At 38.7% G+C, this 18946-nt stretch overlaps 1 protein-coding gene across 1 annotated transcript in view; it reads right to left on the reverse strand.

Moving 5' to 3' along the window:
* Window positions 1-1614: 1614 nt before the first annotated feature.
* Window positions 1615-18946, reverse strand: part of snap91a (synaptosome associated protein 91a) — a 140151-nt gene continuing 122819 nt past the window's right edge. Inside the window, exons 27-30 of the mRNA XM_052024472.1 lie at window positions 13047-13106; window positions 12770-12862; window positions 5555-5653; window positions 1615-3010 (exon numbers count right to left, since the gene is read on the reverse strand). Of these exons, the coding sequence (XP_051880432.1) occupies window positions 5561-5653; window positions 12770-12862; window positions 13047-13106 (246 nt within the window). The 3' untranslated portion in view covers window positions 1615-3010; window positions 5555-5560. The remainder of the gene's footprint in view (window positions 3011-5554; window positions 5654-12769; window positions 12863-13046; window positions 13107-18946) is intronic.

The following is an 18946-nucleotide window of genomic DNA, read 5'->3' on the forward strand; positions in this document are numbered from 1 at the left end:
AATATTCCTTTTTATAAAATAAGCAAACAAATGCTGAAACTTAAGTTGAGCTTCATTTCCCCAAACTGTAAAAACACCAAATATAATGCATTTAGAGCAGATTTTATGATCACATCCCAAGGTATTTATAAATCTTTAGTGATTGCTGTAATTGGTCTCTCCTAAATGCAAAAGGACAAATTCATTCCCCCGAGCCTTTAGTGATTATTTATTTATTTTAAAGGTAGTCTGGTTAAACACCAAATTTTGGGAAATTTTGCTTTCGGGGGAGATTATTCATCACCACATGGCACAATGGAAGTGGTTTGTTTGTTTAGGATTTTAGATGAGAATGATGCCAGTGATGTTTAAAAGCACTTCACTAGAACTTACAGTTGCCAGCATTTTCACATCATGATTTCGTTTCACCAATGTTACGGACTCAGTGAAAGTCCCTTTAAGATGGAGAGTGTGTGTGTATGTGTGTGTGGGGCATGCTTACGTCAATAGAAGATAAAGGACATAATGACGTTGTTGAAGTCAGAAGGAGAAGGGAGAGAGAGAAGGGAGAGAGACACCAGCCTGCTTGTTTTCTCTATCGATGGATGAGAAACAATAACTGTGTTTGCCATAGAAATCCATGTATGGAAGTTGGAAGTAATCCGGTGGAGTTCACTTTGTTGCTGACCTGTAGAAGGAAACAGGTATTTGTGTGTGGACGACCACGATTCGGATGCTTTTCGGGGTGAGGAAATCACTACCGAGTAAACACTGAAGTGTCGTTTGGGTTCCATCATGGAACATTTGGATTTCGTATGTACTCTCTCTATGTTTCTCTACGTCTTATCTTCTGACAACGGTGGTTGTTGAAGAAGCCCTTGCGGAACTGAACTTTAAGAACCATTCCAGAACTTGGAGTTTGGGACTTTGTCACACACACACACACGAAGAGTTTAGTTTTGGGGTTAACGTTCGAGGTTTAACATTTTTGAATTCTAACATACTAACATTTTTACTTTTATTTTATGTATTATCATAAGTAGTAATTAATAAAATAGTTTTTTAACACTGAATCATGCTCAGTGTGTTTCTTTTGTTGCTGGTTCGTGACACCAAAAAGAATGTAAATTGTGCATTAGGGAGAGCAGCAGTGTACTATATAGGGAATGAATCTACAAGAATGTTGTAACATTAGTACTCCCCTTTCCAAGGTTGATCTGAGGTTATGACAAAAATAGAAGCCAAAATAACCTCTATTTGCTTGTGAATTCTTCAGCCTTTCTCTTGGGCCATTATAGAACCCCTACATGGCTCTCTTTAGCTTTCAAGTACTTGAATGGCATGCTGACCAGTGCTGTGAACAATAAGGACAGGAACCAGATACTACACTTTTGCCTAATTTGAAATAACATGGCCCTGTGATACCACAGGTAAAACCTCAGATTATGCTGTTTCACCAAAGCACATGAAGTCTCAACACTATATAGTGGGAATGAAGATCTGATGTAACCCATGAGAAACAGTATTTCAACTAGCTACAAATTACATTTTCAATGGCTCCAAGAGAGTTCACATTTAAAAATTACACACCAGACAACTGTTTCAGCAAACCAAACTTTACCAAATTTACTTTGTTTAACGCATTTATTGCATCTCAAAGGGGATACATGCACTGGATCAAAGAGAGAAAAATCAAACAAATTTAAATAAAAAGAGTAATATTTTTAAATATATGTATTTTTCCTCACTTAATTCCAGATACAGTTACTTGGAACGGTACACTATATAGATATTGACAGATCTAAAGAGACATAAATGAAACACTTTCAAACTGCATAGCATTTTTACAAAATAATTGTCATGCCTGAGAACACTAATCCCACTGATCAACAGTGACCTCCTTAGTTGGTAGCTACACCTTTTGCCAAGCAGTTTGCGCAAACAATATGACATTTCCCTGGGATCCACACAGTACATAAAATTTCTTTAAAAGGTGCAGGTGTGTAGACGAGATCATGGGCAATGTTTGAGACTACTCACTTGCATACAAAAATTTAGGAACAACGGTTTAATGACAAAAATACATCCAAAAAACTCAAATATGACTGATGGAAAAAGATATGAAAGCTGGTGATGGGCAGCAAAAAAAAAGTGCATTTAAACAGTTTGTGATCCCTTACTGAAAGACATCTGAGAATATCAATCCATTATTGTCTTTTCTAAAATAAACATTCCCAGTGTCTGATATTTTACTGCTGGTCCATTAAAGAATACATAATGTAACTTAAAAGAAATTAAATACAACAATTTTACATACTGATAGATATAAATATGACATATAGATAACATTTCCTGTCTTGGTATGCAGCATATTTTTGCCAAGTAATACTTCTATGCCAAGATCAGTGCAGAATATGGAAGTTTAACATCAAATTTTATATTACTTTTAAAGGAATTATAAATAATTTTGAAAATAATGCACAAATACTTCTTTTAAAAAACTGTTTGATTGTATGTTTAATCCAATTTTTGTAGTTGTGAATTGGTTCAGACAAAACTTCAGACTTGGAAGATTTGAAGGGAGTAAGCACGTTAATTTATATGCAAATTGCTACTAGAATCATGACTATAAGCTAATAGGTATACAGAATGGACATGACATCCTAGGCTCTGCAATGAAATTATATACATTTGCACTTTCAAGAATACGAATACATTACTCCAAGTGGCTCATACACAACAGCTGCAAATCTGCAACCCAAGTTATCGTTAGGTACAGAGAAGCACTAAAAGGCATCAGGAACATACACCCATCTTTCAAGTTGCAAAACACAATCCAAAATGGACAATTTCTGATAAATTAGGGCATAACATCAAAGAGTACATTCCTAAGGGTTACTTTCACAGTTGTGCTACACCTTTTACAATATGGAAGTCTGAATAAGCATTGAAACATGACTGGTGAATTGCTTGGAGTAGTGAATATCAACTGTTGTCACCTTCAGCATTCCCATCATTGCATGAACTGTAGCTGCAAGGCAAACCATAAATTGAGATCTGACAGATGACCATTTCAAATAAAATTGTTTAGATTTAAATCTTTACCCAAGTCTGTAGCAAGAACAGTATTGCCACAGTGAAGGTTTAATATTTTTCACATTTCAAGCACATGCATTTCTGTACTTCAAGGTTATGAAAGGTGCCATAAATGCAAATTTCTTTCCAATGTAAAAAAAACAACCGGTATGAATAGATTGGGTGTATCACTTTAAGATACATGATACTATTTTAAATAAATGAACAATTACTAAGTACATTTCTATTAAGGTAAGAAAATAAAAACAGTATGGACTTCAGGATTGCCATGGTCCATTTTCCAAATTTAGAGAAGAAATTAATTGCATCTTTTATAAATGCAGGTTGTCTTAAAGTGCTTCACAGCTAATGGGGTACTCTGAAATATTGTACTGTAGTGAAATACAATACCATTTTTTTTTAATAAAGGCAAGATCTACCATTATGATGAGAACACCACCCAAGGGAAAATGCTAGCCAGAATATTGGAAGGACTAATACTTTTCATTTGATATCTGTTTACAGGCATCCAATTAGACAGACTTTAACACCAATATCTTGTATGAAAGTTGACACCTCCAAAAGTCCAGTAACTTATAGATTATGTACTCATCCCTGAAGTAGAGCTTCGACTTTCATCATTGTGATTCGTGATGTTATAACTAGGCCAAGGTTAACAAAGTATTAGATGCATTAGATAAAAGCATGCAAGATAATAGACCATAATTTGAAAAGGTCAATGGCATCTTCCATCATTTATGTGCAAATGGTACAGCAATTTCTGGCATGAACAGATGTTATGTTGAATTTGAAAATCCAGAGGTTGTACTGAAGTTCACCACTGTTATCTTTAGAAAAATAGCATCTCACTGCCTGGCTCATCATGGCATGCACCTAGTTGCTGTACCTGCACAGTAGATACAATCTAATCAAAACATCACAAAGTTAAATCTTCCTCATGTCAGGCCAAGTTTTCTCATTGATATGGCTATTAACTGTTGTCAAGCAAATGTCTCTGAACACTAAAAATTAAGTATAAACATTCCTTTTTTTTTGATTGTTAGAGATTTTGGACCATTTCTTTCCCATACTTACTTTCCCTTATCCTTTTTTTGTCCTGCTCAACCCAATCTCTCACTATTACTCTTTCTTTACCTTATTTATTATTGAGTTGATTTATTTCTATTCTAATAGAATTATGGGTTGAACGTGGACTTGAGACAAAGAATCAGCAAAGATTTGATGACAGAGCAGGTTCATGAACACGTATAGCTTACTCTGTTCATCTATGCATTTTTCTGTTCATGCTTTATCAGTCCCTGCACTCTTAATCTCACAACAGATAGGGAAATACACCTGTGTTTGTCCAATTCACTTGTGACCCAGATGCCAAGTTTCTCCTGCCATCTCATTATCATCTTGCATGGGTAACAATCGACCAAACATAAAAATTTTACTTAAATGTGCATGACTAAATACGTATGCTATTCTCTATTCTCTGAAAGGAAATTGTGGCCCGTTATATTTAATGGTCCTTTGGTTAATTTATGAATAATGTACTGGTTTGAGGTGCATGCATGTTTCAATAAGATATACACTGGAGAAATGCATTCATTTTCAGCTTCTGGTAGTTTCAGCAATTCCCTGTCTAACTGTTTCTGATTATCAATTGATCTTGCTGAGCTGTCCTTTCGAAGAATCAATCTGTATGAACTATTCATATCTGAAATGTAATACCCATTTATGGTATTTACTACGACTAAATCAGGCTCATTTTAAACATTTTATCCATCTCTGCTATACCCCCTCATTCTTTTTCTCATGCAAACCAATTCCTGTAGTTTTGCCTTGCAATTTAAGCATCAAGAGCTTGTCTTTCTAAAAGGTTGGATTAAATAAAACACAAATGGAAAATATCGTTTCAGTTCAGAAGACCAAAATACCAGATTCAGTTCTCCAGTCTGCATTAAGTCGATCTCAAGAGTGACTTCACACTGAGGTTACAGAAAGTTATTTACTCATAGCAAATGAATTTTTTGGGAAATCAGCAGGAATGAATCTGGCTTGGCTGAAACACTCCTCCTTTGTGTATTCAACTGAGCCACTGGACAATTAATCTCCACTCTTGCTAGGTACCACAGTGCAGGACTATTAGCACTTCTATGATCATACTCCAATTTACAAAGAGGGATAGAGAAATTAAAAACACAATAGATAACAAAATAGTTTTATTGTACTACTTTGTGAAAAAATGATCAGCCCTCCAATATTCAACAAAGCAGTTAGGAATCAAACGTCAAACACCAAATTCCCACCGATATTGTATCATTCTGAGGACTTACCACACCTTTATGGCATCCTTCAATGTGTTGGAAAATATCACCAGTAGAAAATTGCACAATGTACCTTAAATATTTTTAAAATCACTCAAACTCTCACATTGCCCATGCAATTCTAACTTAGCACACAAAATGATATCCAGATAGAACCTGGAGTGTACCTTTGTTTACAAGAAATCCTTGATGTTTAGATCTGCTAGAGGATCCTTTGTTGCAGGTTTCTTGGGGCTCTGAGTAGCAGGCGTTGGGCTTGGGGAAAGCTAACAAAGCAGAGACCAAAGGAGGCAGAAAAAGCAGCAACACAGTGAGGCCAAGAGATTAGAAAGGGTACTATATTTCACATGCACAAGTCTGCTTAAATGTGATAATACACAAAATGCATTTTTAATTTCTTTTTTTAAAAAACATTCATGAAGACAAGAAATGCAAAAAAGCCAGCAGTATTAAGCAGATATTGGCAAGAAACAGCAATCCCTATGTTTGTATCACAAATATTCCCCACAGACGCAAGAAATTCAACCAATATTCAGACAATTAGATCTTGGGATCCCAAATGTATTCTGGGATATAATGTCTCACACATTCACTGCATGCTTAAACAATTAATTGGCAAGGATTGGCTTCCATCCTAATTATAGCCAACCTAAAACTAATATTCTGACATTTTTATCTCTGTAGAAACAAAACATATTTATGTCTTTTAGCCCTGATTATTTCAACTCTTCTTTATATCACAGAGAGAATAATGCCCCTCAAAAGGTAAAAACAAGTTTCTGAATAAAATTTTCAATATCAAATGCTACACAAGTAAATATTTGTACTTAAGGTAACAGTCTTCCTTTGTTCCCACATCCAGCATTTAAAAACTAAAGTGGGAAAAATATTTTTCCAATCCCAAAAGCAAAACAGCTAGGAATAATAGCTAGATTTTTTAAGGGATATGACGCTGAGGTAGAAGATCAGTCATGATCATGATGAACAGTGGCACAGGCTCAAAGGGCTGGATGGCTTACTCCTGCTTCTATTAAGTTCTGTGCCCTTTTACCATAATGTCAGCTCTGATCAAATGCAACTACATTTTCACAACAGAGGCTTGAGGCTTGTGTACATTTCATACGCACTTCTACAGAGCTGAAATAATTCCCATTCAGATGCAAAGTCTTTTTTTTCCAAATACCAAGATCTAAATAAATTATGATTTCAATCTGGAATGATATTTTCAATTTTATAAAATTTCAAAATTGCACTGTAGAATTTTGAATCACAGGAAACATTCTTTAAACTGAACAAGAATACAAGATTGAATTCTGAAACACAGAAGGCCATTTTGTCTATCAGGTCCATGGCAGCTTCCAGCAGACCATTCCCATTAGTCCCAGCTTTTCACTTCCCTTGTGATTCTGCAACTTACTCTCTCTCTTATGTACCCATTAATTCCTTGTTTTTTTGTTTAAACCACTTATTTATACTAAGGAGCAATTTATAGCAGCAATGAACCTACCAGCATGTCCTTGGGACGTGGAAGAAAATCAAGAGCATTAGCAGAAACTCATGCTCACAGAGAGAACGTGCAAACTCCACAAACACTGAATGATGTCAGGGTCAAACCTGGGTCCTTGGAACATGTGGCAGCTGTGCTAATATGCCACCTGCTTGATTGCTTTCAATAATGATGGTAAAAATGATGTGTCATAGAACAGCACAGCACAGAACAGGCCCTTCTGCCCACAATGTTGGGCCAACATAACTAATCCCTTCTACTTACAGAATGCCCATATCCCTCCATTTTCCTTTCATTCATGTGCCCATCCAAGTCCCTCTTAAAAGCCCTCAATGAATTTGCCTCCACCACCCTATCAGGAAAAAAACGTACCCCTGACATCTGTACTGATCCTACCCCCCTCACCTTAACTACATGCCCTCTGGTACTGGATCACTCAATAATGGGAAAAAGGATATTGCTTGTCCACCCTATCTATGCCCCTCAATTTTATATACTTCCAACAGATCACTCCTCAGCCTCCGGTGCTCCAGAGAACAGCCCAAGTTTGTCCAGCCTCTCCTGATAGCACATGCCCTCTAATCCAGGCAGCACCCTAGTAAACCTCCTCTGCACCCTCCCTAAAGCCTCAACATCCTTTCTGTAGTGAGGTGACCAGAACTGTACACAATACTCTAAATGTGGCCTAACCAGAGTTCTATAGAGATGCATCATAACTTCTTGACCCCTGTACTTAATACTTCAATTAATGAAATCAAGCATTCCATAAGCCTTCTTTACCACCCTATCTACCTGTGTGGCCATTTTCAGTGAGCCATAGATTTGCACCACAAGGTCTCTCTGCTCTTCAACATTGTTAAGGGTCTTGCCCTTTAGAGTCTACTGCCTCTTGACGTTAGTCTCACCAAGGTGGAACACCTCACATTTATCCGAGTTAAACTCCATCTGTCATTTCTCTGCCCACATCTGCAACTGATCTACATCACCCTGTACCCGTCGCCAGTCTCCTACACTATTCACAACTCCACCAATTTTGGTATTGTCTGCAAACTTACTAACCCACCAATCAACATACTCATCCAGGTCACAAACAGCAGAGGTCCCAGTACAGATCCCTACGGAACACCACTACTCACCATACTACCTTCACCCTGAATAAGTCCCTTCAACTACTACTGTCTTCTGTGGGCAAGCCAGTTCTGGATCCATAAAGCCAATTCTCCACTGACACCACGCATCCGAACTTTCTTGATTAACCGATGATGTGGGACCTTGTCAAATGCCTTACTGAAGTCCATATAGATGACATCCACAGCTCTATCTTCATCAATCTCTCGTCACCTTATCAAAAAACTTAACCAGTTGAGTAATGCATGACTTGCCCCACACAAAACCACGCTGGCTTTCCCTTAATTGTAATGGGAAAAAATAGAAAAAGAAACCCCAAATATCCTTTTGGGATGAACTGGGTCTCCAAGTAGAGTGGCCAAAAGCAACATTATGACCAAGGTGGACTTTTCTCCGTTTATTCTTTTTCACCTGCATACAGTATTTCTTATTTTATCAAGACCAGAGTTGTTATACCAATTTTCATCGCCATGCCCACCATTTCACTAAGTGTTAAGGTAGCATCTTAAATGTTTTCTTTTCTTTCCTGTAATGTAAAGTTCAAAGAATGAAGTTTATTGTTATAGCTTAAAATGCCTAATTCAAGTTATCCAGTTATGTTGACTTTGGAATCTGGAACTCTTGCACGTTTTCTCTGCTGCTCTAATGAGTAGCTATGGAGACAACTCCCTGTTATTAAACCATCTATGCTATGCTTGAAAACCATGCAAAATAATTACAATAAGGCAACCACGACCTAGTGCAATTTGCCTACCACCGAAACAGGTCTACAGCAGATGCCATCTCCCTGACCCGACACTCATCTCTGGAGTATCCAGACAATAAAAACACCTACGTTAGACTATTGTTTATTGATTACAGCTCCACCTTCAATACTATAATTCCAAGCAAACTCATCTCCAAACTCCTAGACCTGGGACTCAACACCTCCCTCTGCAACTGGATCCTTGACTTCCTAACCAATAGACTGCAATCAGCAAGGATAAGCAGCAACACCTCAACCACGATCATTCTCAACACTGGTGTCTAACAAGGCTACATCCTCATCCCCCTACTCTACTCCCTATACATTCATGACTGGGTGGCCAGATTCTGCTCTAACTCCATCTATGTTTGCAGATGATACCATTGTAGTGGGCCGTATCTGAAATAATGATGAGTCGGAGTACAGGAAGGAGATAGAGAGCTTAATGACATGGTGTCATGTCAGCAAAACAAAAGAGCTGGTTATGACTTCGGGAAGGGGGGGCAGTGCACACGCTCCTATTTATATCAATTGTGCTGAGGTTGAGAGAGTTGAAAGCTTCAAGTTCCTAGAAATGAACATCACCAATAGCCTGTCCTGGTCTAACCATAATGATGCCACGGTCAAGAAAGCTCACCAGCGCCTCTACTTCCTCAGGAGGCTAAAGAAATCTGGCATGCCCCCATCGACCCTCACCAATTTTTATTGATGCACCAGAGAAAGCATCTCATCTGGATATATCATGGCTTGGTATGGCAACTGCTCTGTCCGTGACCACAAGAAACTGCAGAGAGTTGTGGACACAGCTCAGCACATCAGGGAAACCAGCCTCCCCTCCATGGATTCTATCTACATTTCTCACTGCCTCAGTAAAACAGCCACCATAATCTAAGACCCCAGCCACCTTGGACATTCTCTCTTTTCCCCCTTCCCATTGGGCAGAAGATACAAAAGCCTGAAACATGTCCCACCCAGCTCAAGGACAGCTTCTATCCCACTGTTATAAGACTACTGAACAGTTCCCTAGTACAACTCTTGACCTCACAATCTATCTCATTATGATCTTGCGCCTTACTGCCTACCTGCACAGCCCTTTCTCTGTAACTGTCACACTTAATTCTAGACTTTTTTTTTTACCTTGTACTACCTCAATGCACTGTTGTAATGAATTATCTGTACGAATGGTATGCAAGACAAGTTTTTCAATGTACATGTGACAACAATAAACCAATTTACCAACTTACATTCAGGCAGAAGACAAAAGCTTGGAAAAAAAGTGCACCACCAGGGTCAAGGACAGCTTCTATCCTGCTGTTATAAGACTCTTGAACGTGCCTCTTATGTAAAAGATGAACCCTTGACCTCAGAATCTACCTGGTCATGGCCCTTGCATCTTGTTTTCTACCTGCACTGCACTTTTTCTGTCACTGTAACCATAATGCTATATTCTGCATTCTGTTATTGCTTTTTCCATGTACTACCTCCAAGTACTTGTTTTGAAATTATCTGCATGGATAGTTTGCAAAACTAAGTTTTTCCACAGTATCTTGGTACATGTGACAATAATAAACCAATACAAATTGCGTTACATACCACCTCTTAAATATTTCATGAAGAGTGAACTGTACACAAGAACTAATTATTTACAATTATCAACAATTAACACAGAAGATCACAGTTGATAAGTGTGCTAAATAAGTCAGACTGAATTAACATTAAAAAATTAAAGAACACAATGAAAAGAATGTCCAACTAAATTCAACAGTTTTTCATCTGTTCATAAAGTGAACTTAAGAGACAAAAAATTAACTTCAGTGATTGGACCTAGAATTTCATATCACTTCAGCTGATTTAGAGGAGAGAAGCATGCAAAAGTCTCAAGATGAATATCAGTTGGGTCCAATGGTGAAACATTACAGTGCATTGTTATAAGTAATGAAACAGATGAGATACTCAAGTTAAAAGTAGGCCAGCAGTTTCAGAGTAGTGACAACAATGTGATAACATTTAAACTAGAATTAGTACAAAGAACAGTATAGCATGGAACAGTCCCTTCAGCCTACGATGTTGTGCCAAACTAATTAAATGCCTAACTAAACTAATCCCTTCTGTCTACACAAGGTCCACATTCCTCCATTCTCTGCATATTCATGTGCCTAGCTAAGAGCATCTTAAATGCCTCTATTGTATTTGCCTCCACTACCACCCCTGGCAGTGCATTCCAGGCACCCACCACTATGTGTAAAAAAAGCTGGTCCTGTATATCTCCTTTGAACTTGCCCCCTCTCACCGTAAATGCATTCCCTATAGTATTAGGGATTTCGACCCTGGGAAAAAGATACCAGCTCTCTATCTATAGCTCTCAAAAGTTTATAAACTTCTCATGTCTCCCCTCAGCCTCTGCCGCTCCAAAGAAAACAACCCAGGTTTGTTCGACCTCTCCTTATACCACATGCCCTCTAATCCAGGCAGCATTCTGGTAAACCTCTTCTGTACTCTCTCCAAAGCCTCCACATCCTTCCTATAATGGGGCGATGGAATCCAATACTCCTGATGTGACCTAATAAGGAAGCATGCCATACACCTTTCTTACTAACCTATTAACGTGCAGCCATTTTCAGGGAGCTACGGATTTGGATCCCAAGATCCCTCCGTACATCATTGCTGTTAAGGGTCCTGCCATTAACTGTGTACTGTCTGTCCTTTTACATTTAATCTCCCAAAGTGCAACACCTCACACTTGCCAGGATTAAACTCCATCTGCCATTTCTCTGCCCATATTTGCAACTGATCTAAATTTCACTGTATCCTTTGGCAATTATCCACACTATTCACAATGCCACCAATCTTTGTATAGTCTGCAAACTTACTAACCCACCCATCTACCTTTTCATCTAAGTCATTTATGTATATCACAAACAGCAGAGGTCCCAGTACGGATCCCTGTGGAACACCACTAGTCATGTATCTCCAGCCAGAACAAGTCCCGTTGGCCACTAACCTCTGCATTTTATTAGCAAGCCAATTCTGAAACCAAATGGCCAAGTCACTGTGATCCCATGCATCTGAATCTTCTGGATGAGTCTACCATCTGGGGCCTTGTCAAACACCTTACTAAAATCCATGTAGACAACATCCAAAACTCTACCTTCATCAATCACTTCCTCAAAAAACTCAATCAAGTTAGTAAGACGTGACTTGCCCCTCACAAAGCCATGCTGACTGTTCCTAATTAAGCCATGGTTTACCAAATAATCATAAATCTTATCCCTAAGAATTGGAAATCATTGAGAGCCAGGAAGAAACTCCTTTGAAGAACCATGCAGTAACATTGGGATGACTCAAAGTATTTCAGTGGCACTGAAATAAATATATTCTATTAAAAGAAAAACATTCTGGGGTGGCATTGATCACTAGAAAGTGATTAGAAATCCAAAACGCACCTTCAGTACTGCAATAAAATTTTAGTATAATTGTGTATTCAGGTGCCTGGAATTGAGCTTTAATTATTAATGCAGAGTCCAAAATGAGAATACCAAAATAGTAGTTATTTGATCATTGGTTGAACATTTCGCCTTCAGAGTTTTGGGCAGCCAGAAAATGTGTTGGAAATTTAATACATATCCAGTACCACTATCATGGCATGTGGAATTAAAAATAATTGGAAGTTCAACTTCCTAATGTTACTAGCACACAAATCTCCAGAACCTATTTTACCTACAGCCAAGTTTTGAGTATATTTTTATATATTTATTATGTGATAAAATAAGCAGTTCTCCTTTATTCAGCAGGAATATGTTGCTCTGGGCTTAGGGTGAAAACAATACAATTAGCAGTGACTGCCTTAACTCCCTGGCAGCACAATGAATCAAATTTATAATACCAAACTTTCTACTTTTGTGCTACCAAGCTATATTTCCAAAAATAATTTTCCTGCTAGTTTTTTTGACAGAAATAACGACCTCATTGACTGACTACGAAACATTTTGATACAAAGCTTACCGGTGGTCCAGCTCCAAATGCTGGTCTCATCATAGGCTGAGGATACATCATTGGCTGCTGAGGCATCATGGGTACATTTGCACCTGCAGGTGGCTTAGATGGAAATAATATTAAATATTTAATTGGATTGGACTTAGCAATGACCAACTTTTCCCCAATCAGACAGTACTTGATAATAGCAAAATAAATTAAGTCAGAAAAATACACATTGAAATAAAGTACATTTAAAGGTCACAAGTGATAAAATTGAGACTCCATTAAAATCTCTTCTACTTACCATCCCAAATCCAGGTACTGGTTGAGCATTAGATGCAGGCCCAACTGGAGGGACAACTCCCTACAATGTATAGAAGACCAGGTGTGAAAATATTGGTATTGGCATGTTTGACTTAAATATCCTTATGTTGAAAGGAAATGATATAATGATATTTTTTTATTTTCCAAGTAACATAGCATTATGATTACCTCTAGTATGGTCTTATTTTAAGATAAGATTTCTTTATTAGTCACACGTACATCGAAACACACAGTGCAATGCATCTTTGTGTAGAATGTTCTGGGGGGCAGTCCGCAAGTGTCGCCATGCTTCTGGCGCCGACATAGCACGTCCACAACTTCCTAACCCGTACGTCTTTAGAACGTGGGAGGAAACCACAGCACCTGGAGGAAACCCACGCAGTCATGGGAGAACGTACAAACTCCTTACAGACAGCAGCCGGAATTGAACCTGGATCACTGGTGCTGTAACAGCGTTACACTAACCGCTATACTACTGTATCTGCCCTATTGATATTTGTACAAGATTACCACAGCACAGAACAAATGAATCCCTTAATCATCCAGTCAAAGAAAACAGCACTCCCACTTTTGTCATATCCATGCAGGTTCTTCATATCCTTTATTGAATAAACAGTGTTCTAACTTGCTTTCACCGATTCTTTACCAGACAATGGTGTAACAACCAAGTGAAAAAGGGAAGTATATTCTATGGATAGGATGATGCATTTCTTTTTAGGGATGAAAGTATTTACACCAAAGACAAGCCTCGAAATGTAGTCGTTCAGGAAAATGTGCTAAATTGTTGCAGAGGACCCCTGCCATTTTATTCTCATCCATCAGTGCAACTTATTTGAGCACTTCAGGAGGTATCAATTACAATGCTTTCACCATCAGTGCAGGTAAGCAAGAAGTTAGTTGTCCGTGCACCAACTGAAACCAACCAGAGCTAAATCATGCCATGAATTCACCCTTTTAAACGGTAGGGTATTAAATCAACTACTTCTGGAAGCCACATCTTTGTAGTGTTTCAAAAGAATGATGACAGCAGAGGTCTTGGTCTGAGCAAGACCTCAGTTTCATCAACATTGACTTGGACTTGCAGGAGGAAGTGGACAGCAAAGAGCACCTTTGGTTCAGCTCCAATATCCCACCAAGAGCTGAAATAGAGAATGTGGAACATGGTGGCCAGACATCATCAGAAATGTGCTTCGAGAAGTTGGGCAGTGCCAAAAAGAAAACAGATCAGTTTAAACAGCAACTGATCACATCTCTTACATTTACTGTTACTTCAACATTCATGCCTTGCATACTTCAGTTATCCAATCATGACAACCATAATCAAACACAACAAAAGCTTGACATTCTTCCCACACAGGGACGGTCACACAACAGACTGGTAAGGGGCTACAGTACCCACAGACATATACAGGAAAGGCTGCTGGCAAACAATAGCTAGGCCTCCAGAGTGTCTATGCCCAAAGTAGAAGACATTATCTAACATGGTACATTTGCATCTACTCCTCACATTGTTTCCCTCATCACACATCTACCTTGAAATTTATGTTTTTTTAAAAAAACATATCCTACACAGAGATAAATACCAACTTCACTTTTCTAGTGTAGTATTTCTCAGGTTTAAACAAGGAAAGAGATATTGCTGGATCTGGATAGGGAATGAGGTGGGTCAAGTGCATAAGTTCCTGTGGGAGAACAATTAGGACTTGGTGATCATAACACAAGATCTAGGTTAGCTGTAGAAAAGGAGGAGCAATCCCCAAGTAAAAATAAATTATTGAAGGAAGGCCAATTTCCATGGAATGAGTGGTTCTGGCCAGAGTCATCCAGAACCGAAGGTCGACAGACAAAATTTTAAACAGAATAATGGTCTACCTTTAAGAGGTAGTTCAGGTACACTTGAGGCAAAAGAGGCTACATATGACAAGTCGTAAAATCAGCGAGAACCACACCAATTTACAAAATCAGAAGGAAAGTGAAAATTAAAAATGGCAAAGACCATACAGGAAAGGTTAGCCACCAACATGAGTGGGAATTCAAGTGTTCAAATTATTAGCTGCAACACCCCCCACCACTCCCCCCTCCCCACACACAGATGGTGCTTGATCCATCAAGTTCCTCCAGCAGATTGTTTTGTTGCTCTATACTAATCCCATTTACCAGCATTTAATTAACAAAGTAGCTGAATTTCTGTACTTATGTTCACCAGGTCTGGATGAAACATTTCCTAAGATTTTGTGGGGCATAAGGGATGAAATCAAGGAGGCACTAACCACAATCTTCCAACAATCTTTGCAACGAGGGTGCTGCCAGAGGACTGAAAGTAATAAATATGGAGATACAAGAGATTCTGCAGTTGCTGGAATTTGCAGCAACACACACAAAATGCTGAGGAACTCAGGAGGTCAGGCAGCACCTATGGAGGGAAATAAACAGTTGACATTTTGGGTTGAGGTATTACTCCTTTGTTCAAAAAAGGGAGTAAAGATAAGCCCAGCAACTGCAGCCCAATCAGTTTAACCTCAATGGTGGAAAAACTTAAGAACATTGATCAACAGTCACCTGGAGGAAACTAGATCAAGTGTCAAGCCAGCATGGATTTGTTAATTAACCAATTTGATTTCTGTTTTGAATAGGGTAATGCAATCAATGTCATATAATGGACTTCCAGAAAGCTTTTTTTTAAAAAAATAAGGTGCCAAATTACAGGATTTTCAGCAAAGCTGATAGCAAATGGAATATAAAGGATAAAGTTGGATTGCAAAAGTTGGCTTGGTAACAGTTAACACAAGATCATGGCGAATTATTGTTTTTCCAGAGTGTAGCTAGGTAACTGGTGGTGTTAACCAGCAATTAGTATTAGGTCTTTGTTTTTTGATACATAGGTGACCGCTGTGTATTGGCTGTTAAGACAACAGAAATTAGCCCTTATAGAATTTAGATATCACTACCCAATAATTTGTGGAATGGAATAAAATTCTCTCATAGGCATTGTATATCAAAAAGTTAAAATAATAAACAAAACTTTTTTTTCAAGCTTTTTTTTGATGCATGTGGCAGATGATATGGCTTTACATATGGAAGACTGTGATACAGACCATTTTCTAGGAATACAAGCACCCTGTAATGCAGAGGCCACCTATATTGATGATCTAGACATGGATATGGCAAGCTAATCATTTCAAAATTTCGCAGTTGTACTGCAAAGTTAGTGACCAATTACAGCAGGATGTAAACAGGCTGGTGGACTGGCCAAATGTATGGCAGGGCAAGTTGAATGTGGAGAAATGAAAGGTGATGCATTTTGGTAGGAAGAACAAGAACAAGCAATATGAAGTAAAGGATAGAGGAACAGGGGGACTGGAAAGTATGTGTACACATATCATTGAAAGTGGCAGGGCAGCTTGAGTAAGTGGTATGACGTTACAATTTTGAGTGAAGACAATCAAAAATAAATTGCAGATGTTGGAAATCTGGAATAAAAATAGAAAAATGCTGGCAACAGTCAGAAGGTCTCTGCAAAAAGGAACAGTTGTCATTCCAGGCAAAAGACTGGGTGTTATCAATAGACTGATCTAATGAAGTTATTCTGAAGCTTAATAATGGTCTGGCCTCAACTAGAGTACTATTCAATACTGCTTGCCACCTTGCAAGAAAGACATGAAGGCATTAAAGTTTTATGGGAATGATTGCTGAAACAATGGAATACAGTTGCAAGATTAGAGCAGCTTAAGACTGGAAAAAGCTGAAGGGTGATTTGATAAGAGGTATACATGATGAGGGGTTTGGGCAGAGTGGATGATAGGAGGCTGTTCCCCCTGGCAGGGGACTAGAGGTCTTGGGTATAAAATAAAGGGAAAATAAAGGGAAAGTAATTAAGAGTGACACAAGGAAACTCTTTTACACATTGTGGGGTTAGAATCTGGAATGCACTGCCTGCAGTTATGGTGAAAGTAGTTTCTAATGTGGGCCCTCAAGAGGGAACTAGCTAAGTGTATGGTGGAGAAAAAATTGCAATGCAATGCTGAAAGGGAGGTAGGTAGAACTAGAGAGTTGCTCTGGTAGAGAGCCAGCATGGACATGGGTCAAACAGCCTCCTCCTGTGCTATAACTATTCAATTGATTCATCAGCCTTTGCAGGTGAACCGTCAAGAAAATGATACTACAGTATGAGAGCAAGTAACCCTTGCATCCACAAGTTCAGATAATGCACTTTACAAACAGTAAACGATAAACTCAGCACTTCGTGTAGCACAAACTCAAATGAAGGCCAGAGGAAAGCATGGCTCATGTGCAAGTTCTCTGAAAGGATGTTCTTGCATTCAGTGTTAAGGGACCAATCAAGGTCATCTTCTGGCCAATGGTGATCAGATATTGGTGGGAAAAATGAGCAATAGTAATGACAAGTCAATCTCATGGAGCAGTGGTGAGATTTCCATCATGTAAAAAGGATCAATGATAACTTGCCATTTACCATTCCTAATTCAAAAGGTGGCATGTTTTCCACATTTGAGCATTAGTTACCTCTCTTTTCCCTGAATAGTTAAGTGTTACTCCTAACTTTCAGGGAAAAAGAAGTTGTACCTGGCAACATTCTTCATCACCAGCTGCCACCACCTTCTTTCTCTGGCTTCAGAGGAAGCAAAGGTTATGCCCCCACAATTGCCAGATTTAGTCTGCACAGATAACCAAGCACTAACTCGAGAGTACTACAGGGTGCTTCAAGTTATCCAGGAAAGCAATGGCATTTCCACTAGACTCAAGCATAAAGCTTTTCTGTAGCTGTAACTTCACTCTCCAACACAACCAGAATCATGAATAGAGTGAAGAGCCAAGGATAGAGGAGACAGCAATTTGTTTTCCCCATTTTGTGTGGCAGTTGAAACATGACAAACTAAGCAGATGTCCAAAGATGAAAGAATCACACTACCTTCCTCAATGAATGATGTTGGCCATAAAAGAATCCTTTGCCGGTGGTCACAGAACCTGGATGTACAGAGAGTGATCATCTTTCTGGTTGAACAGCAGTGGGTTGACATGTGGAATCCCACGCACCACACGAGTGCAATCCATTAGTCACCAAACCTTAGGGAAGGCTACAATCTGGGAAAACCATTTATTTGTGGATCTTGTTGCTCTTCACTAAAAGAGATATCGCCTCTCCTAGAGTAAAAAAATCTCTATGATTATAGTCTGTAGTGAGGTACTGCCAATTGGGAGAATGACAGAGAATCACCAGTACCCAAAATGATTTGAAGACTTAATATTTCAAGATCTTTCATTTCAATGTGTCTATTAAATCTCCTGCTAAACTTCACACACACTGGGTTGTACGTTTATTAAAGTTCACATACACATCAACCGTACATCTTAAGTACTCATTCATTCAAGAACAAGTCAGTCAAACATGACGCATCTTTAAAACACCTGTGTTGACTTTCCATTTATTAGACAAGTAGACAATTCCTCCCCCCACCCCCAACTGTCCCTTAAAAGATACCCACTTTGAACAGTCGACTAAACTGGTGTCAGGTTTTTTTTTGAACATTTTAACATTTAGATATTTCAGCAAGGGAGGGTGGGGAGGAAAAGAAATGGGACATTCACCTGCATGCAGTCTGTTGAGCTCTTAAGAATATACAAGTTTCAATGAGATCTCCAAATCCCCAGAGAATACAAGCCTAGTCTACTCACTCACTCTCATCATGCAAACTCTTAAAACCAGTGCATAAAATGCCAGGTGTGGTCTCACCAATGTACTATATAAATGCAGCAAGGAGTCTTTACTCCTGATGTTGACCTTCAGCAACCTGTGTACGAGGATACCTTGGCCTCTTTGAACATCATTACCCAACATCCTACCGTTTAAAAATAAAACTCTGC

This window comes from Pristis pectinata, chromosome 10 (assembly GCF_009764475.1).
Source record: "Pristis pectinata isolate sPriPec2 chromosome 10, sPriPec2.1.pri, whole genome shotgun sequence".
NCBI classification, from domain to species: Eukaryota; Metazoa; Chordata; class Chondrichthyes; order Rhinopristiformes; family Pristidae; genus Pristis; species Pristis pectinata.